Source organism: Acanthisitta chloris, unplaced genomic scaffold, assembly GCF_000695815.1.
Source record: "Acanthisitta chloris isolate BGI_N310 unplaced genomic scaffold, ASM69581v1 scaffold35394, whole genome shotgun sequence".
Classification (NCBI taxonomy): domain Eukaryota; kingdom Metazoa; phylum Chordata; class Aves; order Passeriformes; family Acanthisittidae; genus Acanthisitta; species Acanthisitta chloris.
Window position 1 is genome coordinate 1 of NW_008671602.1, and position 19,278 is coordinate 19,278.

General features: G+C 50.0%; 1 protein-coding gene across 1 annotated transcript; it reads right to left on the minus strand.

The window, feature by feature from the left end:
* Positions 1 to 3,221: 3,221 nt before the first annotated feature.
* Positions 3,222 to 18,934, minus strand: NGEF (neuronal guanine nucleotide exchange factor). The gene is made up of 11 exons (XM_009074164.1): positions 18,635 to 18,934; positions 14,316 to 14,476; positions 13,968 to 14,120; positions 12,214 to 12,343; positions 11,550 to 11,624; positions 9,818 to 9,907; positions 8,211 to 8,374; positions 7,069 to 7,224; positions 4,559 to 4,638; positions 4,006 to 4,110; positions 3,222 to 3,407 (listed from the first exon to the last, which is right to left on the minus strand). The coding sequence occupies exons 2-11, from the start codon at positions 14,471 to 14,473 to the stop codon at positions 3,235 to 3,237; spliced, it is 1,284 nt and encodes a 427-aa protein (XP_009072412.1). The 5' UTR covers positions 14,474 to 14,476; positions 18,635 to 18,934; the 3' UTR covers positions 3,222 to 3,234.
* Positions 18,935 to 19,278: the final 344 nt, after the last annotated feature.

A 19,278-nucleotide genomic window follows, 5' to 3' on the forward strand; every position in this document is an offset into this window, starting at 1 on the left:
AGGGCCTCGAGAGCCCTTCCTGGCTCCCCACTGGCAGCGAGCACCTCCTGGGCTGCACTGCTGCCACAGGCACAGCGGCTCCGTGCGGATGTGAGCAGGAAAGCTGAGCACCACACCTGCCGGGACCTGGCCGAGGGGGTGGTGGGTACAGCCCCTGCCCCAAGGGGCCTCTGGGGGCAGACCCACTCCCCGGCTGTGTGGGGAAATGGGACAGGGCCCCCCACCACAGCCAGTGCAGGGAGCGCGGGGGCAGGAGTGAGGGCTGGGGATGTGCTGGGTGTGGGGTGATCCCTGCAGCCCTTCTGGTCTGGGAAGCGCTGACTGCTCACCTCAAGCCACCTTGTTTTCTGTCCCTGCAGGCTCACTGGGGCCTGGAGCTATTGGTGCCATTGTCATTGCCTCCCTCCTGGGTACATCTGTGCTTGTGGCCTTGGTCATCATCACGCTGAGAAAGTTCTCTGCCTCCTGAACACAATAAAAGATTTTTCTGTTACACAACCATCTTGTCTCCAGCCCTCAACTGCTTCTGCTTTCTGCGGCCCTGGGAGAAACACTGTTGTGGATGTGGCAAAGGGCACTCCAGCCCCTGTGCTGGGCAGTCAGGGAGCACCTGAGAGCTCTTTGCTCTTGGTGTGCACATCTCCAGGTTGCAGGCAGACCTGACAGGCTTGACCACAGCAGGCCTTGTTGCTCCCAGTCAGGAGGAACCTGTGGCAGTATGGCTTTGAGCTGGGAGCAGCTTCTGGCTCAAGGCTCAGTCATGGTAAGCGTTGGGCATCACCCTGCGCAGCTTTCCTTGGGAAGGGTGATTCATTGGTGCAAACCGGCCCAGTTCATGTTCAACCCCATTTCCACCCACTGCCTTTGGGCCAGTTTGCACTGGAGGGAGCAAGGGAGCAGCTAAGCAATCAGTGGGGGCGAGGAAAGAGGTACACAGGTATTGTTTTGGCACTGGCTTGCTCAGCTACATTTCATCACACAGAGAAACAAGACAACGGGAAGTTCCCCTCAGTTTGCTGAGGCAGCCTGGCAGGGGCTGGGAGGCTCCAGCCAGTGCACCCCAAGCCTGGCCCTGTACAACACTGGAGACCACTGAAATGGAGGCGTGCAGGGCTGGGTCTGAGGAAATAACACTGGAGGCCACTCAGTGCCTGAAAATGGCACAGCTTGGGGTCTGGAGTTCTACAGAGTCACAGCAGAGCAGGAGGGGCCAGAGTGATCCCAGGGCTTGGCGGTGGGTCATGGGACAGGGCACAGCAATGCTGAGCCCCTCTCCCCAGGGAAATGCAGTGAGGAACCAGCAACCTTGGCAGCTAGTGAAACAGTTGTTTGTGACGGGTACCAGAGCTCTTCTGTGCTGAGAAACACCTCAGGCTGGCATGTGGGGCTGCAGTGCCTGGGCTGGACTGGCTGCTGGGCTGTAAAGCTGGAGGATCTGGGATGTGGCCATTTCTCAGGTAATTTTAATAGTTTCCTAGAGCTGGAGCTCCTCTGAGGCTTGCATTAGTGAATTGGTGGGTGCTGCAAGGTCTGGACCCTGAGCTGGAGGATTGGTTATCTTGGAAAGATGACTCTGGGGTGCTGCTGTGGGGGTCTGGCTAATCTGCCTAATGTACCAGAAAGGAGGCTGCAGGCCCTTCCTGGCCCCAGCTCTGGGCTGAGCACTAGTTGGTGACTGGGAGCACTGAGCTGGTGTGAGCTGCCCAGGGGCCCTCTAAGGGGTGCTACAGGTGGCTGGGACAGCACAGCTCTGCTGGCTGTCCGCAGGTGCTAGCATGGTGGCACTGAGCTGGGCCTGAGCAGGGAATGCCTTCTCAGTTTGGTCCTGGGGGCTGCAGCCTCCCCATTCAGGGCTGGCTGTCCCAGGGCTGAGGTGACAGCCCTGGTCTCCCCTCAGCTGTGTCTGGCCTCACAGTGCACACCCCATGTGTAACCCGGGCCCCTGTGGTCCGAAGACCAGCTTCGGAGCCTCCTGCTGCCTCCTCCCCCCTCGGGCTGCTGTGCTCCGTGGGCAGCTGCTCTCCACCGTCTGAGCACAGCCGGGGCGCCGCCGCCGGCCACAGTGCCTGAAGAGTCCTTTGCGGTGCTGCAGAAAGGTGCCAATAACTGATGCTCCTGATGGACACTGGTGCAGCTCGGGACCAGCCTGTAGCCCAGAGGCCCTTGGCTGCGGCTGCCCTGGGTCTGCCCCATGCCCTGGCTGCTCTCAGTGTTGTGCCCTGGGCTTCATGCAATGCCCAGTGCCACAGCTGGAAGCAGCGATGATCCAGCTCTGCTGGCGACAGGGTTTGCTATATACAGGGAGGTGAGGCTGTGCTGGGTGTGGGTTAAAGCATGCAGGCAGCCATGGGCTGCTGGTGCTCCTGTGGCTTGTGGTGGTGTGCAGGGAGACACTGGCACAGCCATCCTGCTCTAGCCTCGCTGGCAGGGAGCAGCAGAAACCACGAGTGGAAAGTCCACAGTGCCAGGCTCCTGTAGCAGCCCTGTGGAGGCAAGTGGGCTGAGCCACAGGGCAGAGCAAAGATGTGCCTCGAGGCCATCAGGCAGGCAGAGGTGTCAGGGCTGGTGAGGCTGAGCTGCTGGTGGAACAGGGACAGGCGTGGAGAACTGCAGAGTGTTTGACTAGACGCAGATGGAGGGTCTGCCTGCCTGTGGGAATGGGCCCAGCGGCTTCCCAGTACGACTGGAGAGGTGGAGTTCATGGGGCTCATCCCAGCCTGTTGCCAACAGGCTCTGAGAAGTGATGAAAAGAGGTCCTCAGGTTCAGTTCCTGCCCCTGTGGAATGCTGTGTTCAGAGCACCCCAAACTCAGACGGGAGTGATGAGCTCCAAGTGCTCCAACTGGGTGACGTTAATCGCTTGGTGACATTTGTGGCCATGGGCCTCTCCTGAGCAGCCCAAACCAGCTCCAGTCAGCACATGTGCAGGGACCAGGCTCAGCTGGCCGGCACCTGGTGGCCTTCAGGCAGTGTCTGTTGGGCTAGAGCACTCTGGGGCTTTACAGAATACCTGGAAAACGGTTGTTTTACAGTCTGAAGCACCGATCCCCAGGAACAGAGCAGTGCTGCCGGGGGCCCAGGAATGACAGTCTGTTGGTTTACAGATGTGTGACTGGTCTGGTGCACCAGGTTCCTCACATGTCCCACAGCACCACTGCTACCTCCTCCCAGCTGGCAGCCTCTGTCTTCTGCCCCCCCTCCCAGAGGCACTCTGGACGCCTGGGGACACTGGCAGTCACTGGCGGTTTCTGCTGCCCAGTTTCCTTCTCTGACTGTCATCTGATTTGTGCACTCGGAAACACTCCTTCAGGTTCTGGGCTCGGATCTTGGGGTTCAGGATCTCCTCCCCCATAGAACTGGGGAACCAGCCCCTCTCCTGGTCATGAAGACGCTCCCCAAATATCCAGCCTGAGCAGAGACAGAGAGAGGTGTAAGTGGGGAAGGACGGACCCTTGCTCCTGCACTGGGACAGCTGTGTTGGAAGGAGCTCGCAGGCCTATGCTGGAGAAGACCCAGTCTGTACGTCCAGCCAAGGAGGCCCGTTCACCTGAGCAGCACTCTGTGTGGTCAGCTGGGCGGGAAGCAGGCACTGCTACCACAGAGTGCCCCCCACTGCCCTGAAGCCACAGGAGTAGTCCCCAGAAGAGACCCAATGTGACCGAGACCATCAGCTCCAAGTGTGCCCCAGAGAGAAGGACCACGTGGCTGAGAAGCATCCTGAAGGTAAGGACACTTCTGGGTTACACCTGGGGTGGCTGAGCCAGCCCTACCACAGCCCACAGCTGGTGCCAGGGTGGCTGTGGCAGTATTGCCACATCTTCGGGCAGCTGAGTGTCAGAAGAAGGCAGCAACTCCCTCCTCTTGCTGACCTCCTTTGGCTGTGATGCCTACGTTAGGGTCTCTCCCTGGCTGCAGGGCCCCTCCTGTCTGCTGGCAGTCACCTGCCTGGAGCAAATCCCACCCTTCCACAGGGACTCCCAGCCCAGCCCCATCCTGTCCCCTGTACCATCATCTGTCTTGTCCAGGATGTTGAGGACATCAGCCAGTTCTAAGGACAGTTCATCAGGCTGCTGGGCCACGTACGGGTGGACACACTGGATCTGTGGGCAATCTGCCAGGGAACAGGGCACGAGTGAGGGAAGGACTGGCACAAAGCCCCCCCCAGGACAGCACGGCTCAGGTGAGCATAGCACTGCAAGCTATGCAATGGTCCCTCCAGTCTGGCAAGGAGCCCCACGGAGGCCAAGGTGTGCCTCAGCCACAGGGACCAGGGGAGTAGCTGTGTGGGAAGGGAGCCAGGTGCACATCACCACCACAGTGCCAGGCATGAGCAGCCCCGGCGGGAGGGAGAATGCTGGCTGGAGGTGAGCAAGGTTAGGGCCAGGCCCAGACACATGCAGGTATTGATGGTGAAGACATGAGGGGTGCCCAGGGAGAGGTTTCGGCTCTGGCAGAGGCCACACGTATGTGGCTGGACTGAGATCAGGCAGAATAAGGTGCCTTGGGGTGGGGGTGAAGAGTGGGGTGGGGGTGAAGAGCTCCCATGCTGTGTCTCTTACCAACAAGCCTGGATGTAAACGAAACAAACTTGGTTCTCCGGTTTGGGGCCAGCGAAATCATCCAGCGCTTCATTTCACTCCTGGATAGGGGAGAGAAACCAAGGCCAGGAGCATAAGACAGTCATAGGGGCCCCAGCTTTTCTGCTCAGTGAGCCCTGGACTCCTAATTCCTTCTCCCAGCCCTTTCCTACCTGCCCCCTGGGGTCCCGGCCCCAGTGGTGATGTGAGCCCCACTCTTGCATACTCTATCCCACGTGGCAGTGCTCCAGGCCCTCCCACACAGGCCTGGCGTGCTGCAGGGTGGCCAGGCTGGCTGTCCTCACCGGCAGCAGTGTCCCCGTTCAGGAGCCAGCAGTGGGATGGGGGACCTGGCATTCTCTAAGACCTAACAAGCAAAGGCAGCTCCTGGCAGGGCTGGTCAATAGGAGCACTTTTTCCTGGAGACAAGCAGTTACAGGAACCATTTACTCCCACAGCTGCTGTGCAGGAACATTTAAAGGGCAGAGCTGATTAATTTCCTTGCAGATGAACATGGCAGCACACGCAGGGTACTGCTCTCCTGGCAGCGGATGAGACAGACCCATGTGAACACTGCAAAACCTGGGCCTGCAGCAGGAGGGAGAAGATCACACAGGTGATGGAGAATCCCCAGGCCCAGCTTCCTCGAGGCTTTCCTCAGCCCCACTCAGAAATGGGGCATTCATCTTCACGGGATCCAGTTCCTGCCTGGAGCCTCAGCTGTTCTGAGGGAGCCACAACTTTCTGCCTGCTCAGATGGTAGTTTTAAAGCCTGAACTAGACACACATCTAAAGCCACTGGAGTGTCCTCTGGGAGGACAAGGGCCTGAAAGGGAAACATGAAGGACCAGTGCTAGCAGGCTGATTCCCAAGTGCTGGAAATGCCTTGTGCTTCAGGGCTCAAGAGTGATGCCAAGGACCAGTGGAAACAGCTGCAGGTCACACTGTGAAGATGTGCAGGATGAAGGCTTTGTGCACTGAGGGGCTGGCATGCTGGTGGCCCTGTCTGCAGGCTGGCCCTGCATACAGCTCCTTTCAGGGCTCTTTGGATCCTGTCTGCAGCACCCAGCTCCTCTCGAGGAGGCTCCTCTCACCGACGCTCCAGTCCTACCCCTGCAACCAGCTGTGTGCAAATGTACTGCCAGCTCCTGGCAGACCACCCAGGGCCTTAGCTGCCACCGAGCAGGTGGGCACTGCTGTACAGCTTCAGAGCTGCAACAACTGCGGAACAGATGCAAAAGTTTCTTTGTGAGCCACTTTTCTCATTCTTTAGTAATCCAGTCTGTGCCTGGTACAGGCTCCATCATCCCTGCAGCTCTGGAACTGCAGGTTCCAGCAGTTGCTATATCACATTTCAGTGCTCAAGCCGTGGTCTGGATCATGTACTCACTGTGGCCACCTAAAAGATGGGACAGGATGCAGAGCATAGACCTGCAACTGTGTCTCCTGAGCTGAGGCAAACCCTGGCCTGGTTTATTGTTCTCTGCACAGCCAGGTCTCACAGACGTCAGACATGTGCTTGTCCTGCATACTGTGACTGACATCTTGTGCTGGTTCTCAGCTATTTTCAGTGCAGGAGAGCTGCAGCCACGTGTCTGAGGAGACTGTGCCGGGGGGCTCATCTTCTTGATGCCAGTGCTGTGCTGCACGGTCAGGGTGCAGCCCTGGGGCTAGTATTCACTCATGAATATGGATGATGAACACTGGCCTACTCACAGCAGGTAACATCAAGCTGAGGGTGTGCATCGTCCCTAGGAGCTGTTTAGTGGTGGCACATGTGACCCTGTAACAGCACAGATACTGCGCCTAAGGCCTGGTAATGCTTGGGTCAGTGAGAAAGCTGTGCCTTGTGCTCCAAAACGATTGGGGCTGTGCTAGCACAGCTGAATCATTTGCTCAGTCTGAGCTTGTTTGAGCCTGAAGTGAAAAACCAGTGAGCCAAAAAAAACTGTATCCAGGGAGACAAGGAGGCCCCAAGCAGCAGAAGGGCTGTGCAAGATTGGCATCGACTGTGGAGACAGAGAGGAAAGCAGCCTCCCCTCCCACCTTTGCCTATGTGCAGGAGACATTTTGTTTCACAGGGCTGGTCAGGCATGCACGACCCTCCTGAGCCAGCGGAGCCATTGGAGTGTGCCAGTGCACATCCTGCTTGCTTTTACTTTCTGAGTATGCTGGCTGAGTGGGCTGCAAATCAGTTGGGCCAGGGCTGATGTCTGATCTCTCTGTCCCAGAGCAGAAAATGCCTGTCCATCCTCCACCCTGGATGCAAATACTCTCTACAGGTGAGAAACCTGCCCAGTTCACCAGCACCTTTCAGTAGGAAAGGACAAAGGCTCCCTGGGAAGGCAGTGCTGGGCAGTTGGGAGAGCCATCCCAGCTGCAGCAGTGGAATCCCTGCCTGCCTGCCCTGGAAAGCCCAGAGAGCTGGTCTCATACAGGCAGAGTGAAGGGACAGAGCACTGCTGAGTCCCAGTGGGGTGACTGGTACTCACTGAGACGATGCCTTCAGCATGTAGCTGGCCTCACGGTCATCTGCGTTCTCCAGCAGCCTCAAGATGAAGACGTTGGCCAAACTCTGGCCCTGATCTTCCAACTCCTCTACCCGAAGAAGCCCCCGGGGAGCAGAGTCAAACACTTGGTACTTGTCCCTGGGAAAGGTGAATGAGGAGATTAAAAAAACCTATGTGGCTTCAGCCACCCGGAACTCTGCTGAGGACACAGACCAGAAGCTGCTGCATGGCAGGAGGAAAAAAGATGTCCTGCTGTGGGAAGGGATGAGTGGGTGCCTATGAAAACCCATCGCAAAGCAAAAAACCCTCTCCTTGCTCTGCCCTAGGCATCCCGCGTGGCCTGGAACAAGTTGCTTGCTCTGAGCACCCCATGTACAAAACACAGATGGTGCTTCCTCAAAGGGGACTGTGAGGCTTAATTTATTCCTATCTGTAAAATGCCTCTGTGTTTGCTGACTACAAGTTGCCACAGAAACAAAATATTTCCCAGCGTACAGACACCGTGGCAATACGTTTGTTAGGAACGTTCAACGGGTGAGATGCTCCTTACCAGTGGGTCCAGTTCCTGCCACAAAGAGCATGCTGTTCTCCGGAACCCATCCCTGCTGCTTCACAAGATCCAGTCCTCAGCACAAAGTCATTCTCCTACTCCTGAGGTAGGTTACACCATGTCAAATATAAGCCCTGGCCTCGGGCCTAAATTCACACCCCTCCCTGCTGCTCAGACCTTCTAGTCTGCTTTCTTTGCGGTTTAACGGACTAAATCTGAGTGGTTCTTCAGGCAGCAACGAGTCAAAAATCACTTCTTGGCAGGGAGACAGGTCTCCTGGGTCAGGCCACCAGTTGATGTAACTTGTTGTCACCCTGCAGAAACTGGTGGATATGTGCTGAGAGAGCTGGCCTAGGATCTGTTTAACTCCTGTTTGCCGTAAATACTTAGCTGAAGAGACCTGTGCCACCCATGAAGAGTCAGCCGTACTCAAAGGCAAGGTGGCTGCTGGAGGGTGGTGTATAGGTCCCTGTGCCTGGGGGACAGGACAGGGCACAGCACCACAGCCTGGATAAACCCTGGGGCAAACAGGACTGATGAAGTGCCCTGCATACCACCTGAATTTTGCACTCACCCAGGAATTTGCCGACAAATTACCAGAAGATCATTGAAAAGGAACAGGTAGATTTCTCTGAAGAGTTTCTTGGTGCGAAGCGTTCGCGATGTCTTCGGACCATTCATTTGCTGCAGTTCCCCCTGCTTCAGCAGCCAGCGTGAGTGAGAGATGATGGGCACAGACTAGAAGGGAGGAAAAAATGGCAAAGATCAGGAGAGCAGCAAAAGCCCATGGACTTAAGTGGGCAGGATGCTGAAAGCAACAAGAGACGCAGAAGGAAAGGTCACGCCCTCCTGTCACCACGACCTACACTGCAGAGGCTGGAGCAGAACTGCACAGAGGGCAGTGTGCTCTGCCATCCCCACTGCAGCCCAGCACAGGGTGACAGAACTCGGATAGGGCACAGTAGAGGCCTGAGAATGAAAAGACACTCGAGGATGGCAGTGCTGCAGTGCCAAGTGCTGGACTGACACACCAGCCTATCCCCTTGTCTTTTTCCAGGGGATCCCATGTCTCATCACCTGAGCTGGGCCCTTCTGGCCAGGGAGACTGTCTTTCAAAAACATGTATTTGGCCTTTTAGCTACAAAAATACCCCAAGTTAAACAGGCTTTCACTGGTTGGGTCTGTCCCAGCCAGGAGGAGATACTGTCCACACAGCCACCACAGCAATTTTAACACACACTGCATTGAAAACAAGAAGCCCAGAACAAAGCATGTCTTGTACTAAATCACTCCACTTCCAGATGACTGAGCTATTACCAAGTATCTGTGTAACTGCTACTCTTTCCACCTTCACTTCCTTCCTGTGTTAGTCACACGGGAGGTGGCACCGTCTTTCTGTCCGTCTCCTTGCACTCCTTTCCCCAGAGAAGCCCGGCCCATGCCAGTGCCCAGGACAAACCATCTCCTGCCTGCCATTAGAGCCCCAGCTTTACGAGAGGTGAAGGAAGCTTTGTAGCTACCCCAATCTACTGCTGTCCTGTGGACTGTGGCCTAGCACTGGCAAAGTGTTCTGGAAAAATCAATTTTTTTTTTTGTTGTGGTTGTTCAGGTACATAAAAAGGTTGCTGGGAAGATAAATACGACCCTTAAAGCTTGTGAAGCAGATAGACAGCATCTCCATTGCATTCAAGAAAAGAATTGACAACTTTATACTCAGCACTGGAATTTTATGGTATTTTTTAAACAAGATCTGGTCAGACACCCCTAAATAGTGATTTAGTCATTCCCTGAGTGGAGCCAAAATAGATCATCAGCAGGTAATGAGAGACTGTACATAATGCATACATGCAGGGATGAATTAAATGTCTGGACAGTCTTTGAGTATTTTTCATATTTCAAGTGTTTTGCTTTGTAGCTTTCATCTAACTTTAACATTATTAGTAAAGGAAAATAACAGCTGAAAGCTGACCTGCATTTTGAAGAGACGTGACAGGGAAGAGCCAGACTTGAGTGCTGGAGCAGGAACCCCATCAAAGACTTTGGAGAGGGATGGGGTGGCCCAGGCCACCACTGAGAGCTGGCAGAAAGGAGTGCAGCTGGGCTGCTGCTGCCATGTGTGGAGCAAAACACCAGGTGCCTTTGGTTTGCTGTCTGCAAAGGGTTACCAGCCTGTGCTCATACCTTGATCTTGAATTCCAGCTTCTTCTGGATGCTGATCATCTGCTCTGTTCGGCTCATCTTCCGGACACCTTCGTTACAGGCTTTCACCACCTGGGAAGGAGAGCAGAAAGGTTTGCCTGCGCTGGCCTCGAGCAGGTAAGTGATGATGGGCAGTGTGGAAAAGCCTGGATGTGACCAGGTAAGTGCCCTGCTTTAACAGGAACTGACCAAGTCAAGCTCTTCTATCAGCACTGTGTTCACACATGAAAGAAAAGTGGAAAAAAAAACCCCAGAATATGTTACAGCTGGAAGCTATCAGAGGACATGTTAGATGGCCACATCCTGGTTGCACACCAAAAGGAATAGCACATTTCCCAGATCCTGACACACCATAATCTCATCTTCCTTGTTCCAAACACTTGAAATGAGGTACATGTGCATTCTCAAGAAGAGAATGAAGCTAAACATCTTCATTTCAAAAATGCAAATGCTGTGGTTCTGCCAAGCAGCACCGGGTGCCAAGGCTGTAAACCGTCTCAGAAAAAAAAGACTTGCACAGAGCCCAGCTATGTTCTGAGTACAAACTGTAAAACCACAACCAACGCGCAGGCACTACCCTGTTACAGGGACCTTAACCTAGATGCCACTGCCTGTTTCATAAGGAACAATTCTCTTGAGAACTGGCTAGGTAGAAAAATTACGTTGGGGGAACAAGCTCCGCTTTGTGCTCTGTTTCTGCTACTCAAAATCCATCAGAGTATCAGCAACTTGTTCTGAGTACAAACTGTAAAACCACAACCAACGCGCAGGCACTACCCTGTTACAGGGACCTTAACCTAGATGCCACTGCCTGTTTCATAAGGAACAATTCTCTTGAGAACTGGCTAGGTAGAAAAATTACGTTGGGGGAACAAGCTCCGCTTTGTGCTCTGTTTCTGCTACTCAAAATCCATCAGAGTATCAGCAACTGAAACTGTGATCAGCTCTTGCCTCTTAAATATGCTGATGTTCTAGCACAGTTTTCAACTTCAAATACTTGTATTAAACTGCAGGAGTCAGAGGATGTTCTAAGCTTCTGATGGAAAAGGGTTCAAGCTCTCTGTCCAAGCCCACATAGCTGCCAGCTGTATCTGGACCATTCAGATATGGAATTGCCCTGTCTGACTGTGTGAGGAACAGCCCAGATGGGTAATATTCCACTGCCTTTCTAGTGTTTTGTACACATCAGTAAGTAGCACAACTGAACACCATACCTACCTACCAGCTTCAGGGCAGACGGCTAAAAGCAGGCCTGGGTACTTCATTAGGAAACTGTTATTCTGGGTCAGAGGAAGAAGAAGTGTGCTGTGTCGGAGGAAATCTGACACAGTTGTACTCTGCTGCCTGCTGCACCTAATTACACCACTCACACCTCTCAGTGGGATCCATCACCTTCAGGGATCTGCTGAAACAGTTTGTATTCTTGGAGACCCCAAGGGAAAACCTTCTCTCTGCCCTTTCCTATGGCAGACACATACACATGCTGTTAGCAAGGGATTCCTTGTCACCAACATATAAGTGCTGCTAGATTAGTCTGTTTTTGAGAACGTTTTTGACACATTACTTTTGGAACACAGTGACAGGATTCAGACAGACAGCTCCAGAGGGGAATGGAGCCTGTAGGTATTTTTTGGGGGGGGGGGAAGAATGTGTGTGTGTGAAATGAGTATGATAGTTTAATCTAATGGCCTCTAGCAAACTTATTCAAACTTACTGTTTCCAGTTCTTTATGTGCATCCAGGGCAGTGGATTCCCTGTCAGATTTCTCTTCCACTTTCTTCAAAATATTCTGCAGGAGAAGAAAGGCTGTGTTAATGCTGAGCCCAATCTGATAGGACAGAAAGGTCTTTGCTAGCCTAAGAATGATTTCTGGCCATCAACCTAATTACAGAACAGGTGACAGAGCACAGTGACTCTCACCTTGTTGTTCCTCTTTCTCATTAACGTTTCTTCCCATCTGACTTTATATCTAAGAGAAACATAGCATGCAGACTCTTATTATAAAAATGAATTAATTAATAAATAGAGCTAGAGCTGGCCCATGTCCTCCAGCTGCTCTGCGTCCAAGTGTCACCTCCCTAGCTATTAGGCAGCTGGGTTAATGCACTGTTGCTACCCCTTCTAGCAGCTCAACAAAGCTCCTCCTCACCTCCTTGACTCAGTTAAAACTATCTGGCAAACTCAACACTAATTTGGGGATGGTCTCTGAGTGACTGAAACCTTTTTTCCATAGTGGAGAATGCCTAATTCTGTGTAAAGGCTTCATCCAGCTCTAGGGTTAATTGTGGCTGTATCTAAGCCCCTGTGTGTCACAACTGCTGGAAAGGAAAATCCCAGGAGTGATCCAGAAGGCTGTGAGAGAGAGAGCAAAACTCTACCTGCACCAGTAGCTTAAGCCGAGTGATCCTTTGAAACGGCAGAATCAGGAAGGAAGAAAAGGACAGGCCTTTGCACTTGGGATCCAGCTCCAGCTGCGAGATCACTTCCCGGAAAGCTGGTTTGTCCTGGCTGAGAGGAGAGACAGAGAAGGTGAGGACTTCGAGTGCTACCCTGCCTGGGACTCTGGCACATGGCTGGTGACCCAAAAGCAGCTTGGTCCCAGAGACAGCATCTGCCTGACCTCTCCCAATAGGAGAGAAGAGGGGAGGAGAGGACTGAGTGCTTCTAGGTGTATTTTAGTCTAAATCTAGAACTATTTATAGTGTTGGGGGAGGGAAAAAATAGACTTCTAATGTACAAGCCATGGTAGCATTCACATGTGCTCATACCTAGCTCAGCAGCACACGCTGCACGCGTAGGTGTGTGTGAATGGGTTGTGTGTCCAAGTAGATGAGTCAGAGGCATAATTATACATTCTTACACAGCTGGGACTCTGTGACAAGGTGGAAATCATGTCGTCATAAGAACAAGACAAGCCACACAACAGCTCAAGTTTGGATATTCACTGCTGCTTAGCTGGAGGATGTAAATCATTATCTGGCCTGAGAAGGGCAGGTGCCATGCCCAGGCCTCCCCTGATGGTGCTCACAGGAGATGAGGTGAAGTGCTGCAAAACCCTTGTGCTAACTGAGAGCCTGGGGTAGGGAGACTGTTCTTTTCAATTTATGTTCTCCTGCAGCCCCAAAAAATGCTACCTTCTGAATTCATACTTAGGAATACCTCAGTCTCCAACAGGTCCTTTTCAAGCTCAAGTAATCCAGCCTATTGCTGCTTTGTCTCTGAGTGTTCAGTTGTGGCTCTAGGGAGACTCTATTCTGCAGCTGTATTGCTCAACTCTGGCTGAAGGAAACCCTGCAGTACCCTCCTTTTGGAGAAAACAGCTCACCAAACTCAACAGAGGCCCTATAATGTGGATTTTTTTGCCTCAAAAGCTGGAAAGAAGAGAAAGGAAAGGATTAGGAGTCCCCTGAATGAGCTGCTGCTACATGAGAAAATACATAGCAGCATGTGCAATGGGCTGTCCTGAAAGAATCCAGGACATCGTAACTAAAGAGAAATTAATTCTCTTTCTCAAAGACAAACTTGTAGGGCACTCCTTGTTTTGAGCTGGTGTAAAAGAATTCCTACTGGACCAAAAGACTTGCTAAGCTTGAAAAATACTACAAAAATATCTTGGATTATATCCTCAGGCCTAGGGCTGTGTGTGCAATACCAGAATCTAAAAAGAATAGCTTCCACCCCTACACTTTTAAGAAAATTCTGTTGTTCTGAGAAAGAATCAATTCTCCACTTTGGGAAGGTCAAATCTCTTGCTAAGAAGCTTGGGAAAAGCAGTGGCTGTTCTTATCATCCGAGATCTATATTATATTCTTGGTCTTTCATCTCTTGCCTCTACTTGCAGTTTAAATTACATGCCTTTCACAAGTGTGTGGCCCCATGTACACCACAGATATTTCCCACTGTTGGGAACTGCTGGCTCTGAATTTACTTGCCATGTTACCTGCATACTATATCACTCCATCCTTACTATAAATTGTGGGTTTTTTTCATAGATGCAGTGAGAAATCAGTTAAGTGGGAAATCCTGTTTCCATGCTATGTAGCCCTTTCCCACAAGTATCAAAATTACAGCTAAATCCGTGTGGCCTGTTATAGTTTGGGAAAATAATATGGCAACAAGCACCAGGACTCACAGAAGCTGTTTGTAAGCTCTCTCCTGGTAGGTCTGGTTGGAGACATAGGTGATGTACACAGAGAAGTGGTTAACTGTATGCTGGTAGACAATATCGCACACATCTGAGATCACAATGTTCTCCTCCACCCGCTGCTCCAGGTCCAACAGGAAGCTAGATGAGAAAACCAGAGCCCATGTTATTTGTGGCCTGTCTGTCCCAGGTAATTCTCACAAGAAGCCCCTGAGGTTCGAAGCAATGAATGTGTTCACAAGCTCTTTGAAAAGAGCATGTAATGGTCTGCCCCTAGTCAGCTCCTCCCTCCCTCTACAACTGAGGTTACCCAAAGCCACTCGGCCGTGGTCTTACCGCTCACTAACAGTCATGACATCCAGGACATTGGAGAAGAGGATGTGTGCCTCAGACGGATGCAAGATCTTCTTCAGACGTTCATTCTCCATGAAGTGAGACACCAGCAGGTTCAGACTCTTGTAATATGAGGCTTCGGAAGTAACCAGCTCAAACATGGCCTGGGGGAGAACCCCAAAGAAACAAATCAGCAGGTACGTTCTGACTCTACGGAGAGGCACACCCAGTGTTAATGGGAACAGCTGTGCTGCACACACTCCTGGACCTCACACCCATCCTCCAGACTTGACTTCATCTAGAAGGTTGTGTCTCGATCTGTGGGAGCCGTTCTGCCTGTTTGGAGAAGTTAATTTGTGTGTTTGCTGCTCACCATAGTGGGGAGTGCTAGACCTGCATGGACAGGTGCAGAGTGCAGGCCATAACTACAGAAATAATGAAACCCATAGTGAAAATATCAATGCACAAGGGTTCTGATTTAAAGGAGATGCTAGGAGAGTAAAAAACATCTCCGCCAGTCAGGACAAGCTTCTGCAAGCGTTCACAGCAAGGCTCCACTTTTGCAATTTGTTTTGTAGTTCCAGCTGGTTCTCTGCAGACTCAAAGTTACTCCAAGCAGCACAGCCAGCTATTTCCCTTTTGGATGGTAAGTACAGGCTGCAAAACTCTTAAACTGGCATCAAAGATCCACCTGCATGATGTGATGATGTGGACTCTGTGGAATAACTGAACTTTGCTGGCTCTAAGTAGTCACTAGAAAAAAAAAAGCATGAGTTTTTGCAAAAATAACTAGAAAACAATGTGAACTAAACATCAGTTGATATAACACTATCTTCCTGACTCTGAAACTATCTCTTGGAAATGTGACCAACATTGTTCTGTCAGTTCTCTGAGTCATTCACTTTATGAAATCTCATAATCATGTAAAAGCTATACTAATAGTTTCATTGCTTTTGTTTTGGCAGAGAGGCTGAGAAAAGAATAGAAATGTGAAGCCTAAGGAAGAAGGAAGTGTAGAAGACGAAAAAGGAGAAAAAATAAGAGCCATCAAAGACAAGACAGGCTAAACTCCTACTGAGGAACGGTGTTTTATGGCAGAGATTGGGAACTCCTGACAGCCCTGCTCTTCTTGGAAACCACCAGGTGAGAAGGGGAGTCCTGATCTAGTCTAGGAGGGATGCAGTGCAAGCCCAAGGTCATGCTGTTGGCTGGGATCAGCTCTCAGACCTGGCTCCTTCACGGGGCCAGTGCACTAGGTCCAGCACAAGAGCTCTCTGAAGGTCTGAGGCCCAAGATTTACTCACAGGAGGAGATTAAATATTTTCTGGACACTTCTGTGAAAACGGAACAAAACAGTCTGCCTGCCTGCCTGTCAAATGTGCCCTCCACACAGGCCATGTCACCAGTGCACACAACCAGGTTCAAGTCCCTCTTCTGCTTAAGCAAAGAATATTTTCAGAGCAGCCGCTCTCTGATCTGAATTCACACCACGACACATGGTGCAGATTAGTCTGTCTCTGCCCCTTTTTCTAACACCAAAATGACCTGAATCCAAATAATCCATGGCAAAAACTTTTATCAAAGCTCATACATCTCAGCAAAACTGGCTCAGTTCAAAGATTGGAGAATACTTTGATAAACTACTTTTATTCATGAATTGTTTTGGCTGAGTTCCACTCATCTCAAAATATCCTAAAACACAGAAGATGAACACAGTGTTGGAAAATCATAGAGCTGTTTAGGTTGGAAAAGGCTTCTATGATCACTGAGTCCAACTATAACCTAATCGGTACAGTTAGCAAGCAGGAAAGGTCAAAATGAAGAAACTATACAGTAAATAAAACAAGGGAAGACTGAAAGGGAGAGAACTGAGAGGAATGAACCATGGAGCCACTCCATAGAGGCAATTCTTCTAATTGGGACAGTAACAAATTGCCTTCCATGATGCTTTTCAAGCAACCACTGCTCTTCCAGTTGTTTGTCATTTTGATGTTTGAAAAACACCTCTTTTTTCAATCTTGTATTTCTAAGCCGCTCATTAATTTTCCATCATTGCCCATAATGAAGACCATATTATTCTCCTTGTTCTCGTCTCTTTCACTTTGAAGATGAGCAACTTTTTCTGTTTAAGCCCTGCTCTGTCACAGCTACAGTGATGTTCCCTTCCTCAGCTGTGAACAGAGGTGTTAACTTCAACTTTTTCTGTTTGTGTTCCAGTGTTCCTCCTGTGGTCTAAATCATACTCTTGCTCTACCTTTCCTGGTTGAAGAGCTGCAGACTCATCTAGTCCCTGTGTTTACCACAGCTTTGAAGATAAAATGGGTCAGAAAGGTATGATTTTGTCCTTAAGACATTTACTCCAGAATTTCTGTTACTGGGTACTTCAGGAAAATTTCTCAAATTCTCCTTCATGAAGCTGAACTCCTCACATTCCCTAAACCAAGCTCTCACGTACAGCTCACACTCACGTTCACATCCAACGTGAGCAGGGTTCCAGCACTGCAGGAGCAAGCAGTGCTTGCTTACAGCCAGGCTGAACTCAACATCTTCTCTTCAGCTGCCTCAGTGATTTCTCCAGCCCTCCTTGCTTTCTGTCCTTGACTCTCTTCACAAAGGAAATTCTCCACTTTATCCATTCAATGTTCAGTCAATTTCACAGCTTTCTGGCTTTGAGTGATTTTATAATCTCTTACTGTGCTAATCCCAGAACAAACAGGAAGAAAATTTCAGCTCTGATAAACTAACAACAGGAAAAGCACAGCACTTCTTTAAGGTAGCACTGTCCCATCCTCATCTGCTTTATTTCTCTTGTTATTTAAGCAGAGAGAAGAAAATTGATCACGCTTAATGTTGGGGTTTAGCAGCAGAGAGATTTTTTTCTTTAAAACACCTACAGGTAATGAATGTAACTTAAGAGAAATGAAGGGCTTTGAAATCTTTTATGCACACTTTCAAGCAAATATTTATCTGTAAAAGTCTTCATTTTGAAGCAAAAAGGAAAAGAAAAGCTTGTCATTTTTTCAGATGCTAGATTGTGTTTGCAGCACTGGCGGTTGGAAGTACCGTGTTTTGCCAGGTAAACAAAACAAATATGATATGGAAATAACCAGTACAGAAGAACATGGAAAAGTAACAAATCATTCCAGTCACCTTCAGCCCTAACCCTGACACACTAACAGCCTGTGCTTGCCAGCCCAAGCTACCGTGTATAAACACTGGTCCTTATCACTAAGGGTGTGAGTAGCACAGCCCTGCCCATCACACCCCTGTGGTTCACAAGATGAGCCTTTCCAGTGTGACGGTGAAGCTACAGCCTTGGCCAGGACTGGCACTGTATGTACAAGGTGTTCATCACTGTCAACTGCAAGTCCAAGTGAGCTTAGGGGATACAGCTCGCACCCTGAGATCTTCCTCAGCACTTTGGGTACAACCTCATGAGCCAGAGCTGAACAGGCACACAGTCACAACCATCCCAGCAGAAAGAGTCCTGGAGCAGGAATACAGTCAGACTCACAGTCAAGCCCTTGAAGGCCCGTTGCTCGTACTGCAGGGCACATCACACACTAAACAACGCCTGTCATCTCCACTGCTGGCTGTGAATACAGTCCTGTGCGTTGACAAAGAGCATTCGCTCTCCCCACGCTCCCCAAAACAGCAACCAGTTATAAACTGTTGTGTGACTGATGTTTTTATTACTTGTGGCAGCTACCCCACCGACTCCTTTTACAGTCTGATGCAGCCCTGTAAGTCAACAGCATATGACTCTTAAACAGTGATGTCACTGCACTGTATAGCTAAAATGCAAGTATACTTGCCATTATTTTTTACTGTTCTGCAATAGACTCCAAGTAACAACAATTAAATATAAGGAAGTTTATCAATCTCCACCTCTTTCCATTAATGCCATCATAGTCAAAACCTCACAGTTAACGGCTGAATTCTTCTAAGATTTCTGGTGGAAAGTATGTATCCTGCTAGTACCTTCAGAAGAGGATTAATGTGCACTGGAATAAAAAGCTCTATTGTAAAATCTCCTCATTATCCTGCTTCCTTTGTAAACTGCTCCTAAAGCTGAATCAGAAAACGGAAAAGTTCTTTGCTACAGAAATGTCCGACTGCAATAGTACATAGAGCAACACCTGTAGTTTCAAAAAAGAGTGAGTGGCACTAACCAGTGCAACACAGAAAGCACTCAGCAAGGCAAGTCCTGTCTCTAACTGCTGTGGTGCTTTTAGTTTTTGAATTTCGATAATTTGACTTAATTCACTCTCACTTTTTTAAGCAGCAACACAATTACAAAACATTGTGCCTTCCCCCATTACCTCCTGCAGCTTGATCTCATCTGGCTGGAGGATACTGAGGACACCACTGCTCCGGATCTCGGGAAGATCCTGCCATAAGTTGAACCTGGAGTTGGAATTCCTCAGCAAACTGATTTGTGGTGGAGCTTTGTTTTCAGTTGTACTTGTAGGTTCTGCTTCAGATGGGGTCTCCTCGCTGGGTGAACTCTCCTCAGGGTCTGTCTGTGAATCCTGCAGTCGTCTGGTTTCAATCTCCTCACGGGTAGATTTATCGCGATATTCCTGGTACAAGAGCCCTAGGAGGGAATGTAACAGGTCTGAGAAGTTACAGGTGAATAAGAGAGTAAAAAAGAATACTGTGGGAAAAGATGACTGTTTTGCATTAGTTCACCTCAGCAGAGGTGAGACAGTTCCCCTATGTGCAGAGTGAAAGCCAATTATGGCACTCCTGTTTCAGCCAGAAGCGGAAACTATAAATGGAAGGTCATTTCTAAAACTAAAGTGGTGTCAACAATGTGCTCTCACAAAACATTTAGTAACACAGCCAGATGAATCCATGATCAACCGAAAGACTCGAAAGAAGCAGTTGATTATTTGACAGGCTTTAAATGTCTTTTAAACCTTGATTTCTCTCTGCTATATTACTATGTTACAAGTTATACAGG

What these genes read in the sequence shown, in the direction of transcription:
- NGEF (XM_009074164.1), bottom strand. Translation starts at nt 14,473, where the DNA reads ATGTTTGAGCTGGTTACTTCCGAAGCCTCATATTACAAGAGTCTGAAC. An exon ending in AGAGCTTACAAACAGCTTCT is followed by an intron (nt 12,344 to 13,967) that starts GTGAGTCCTGGT and finishes CTCTCCTCTCAG; the next exon opens with CCAGGACAAACCAGCTTTCC. An exon ending in AGCTGGAATTCAAGATCAAG is followed by an intron (nt 8,375 to 9,817) that starts GTATGAGCACAG and finishes CCTCCCTTCTAG; the next exon opens with TCTGTGCCCATCATCTCTCA.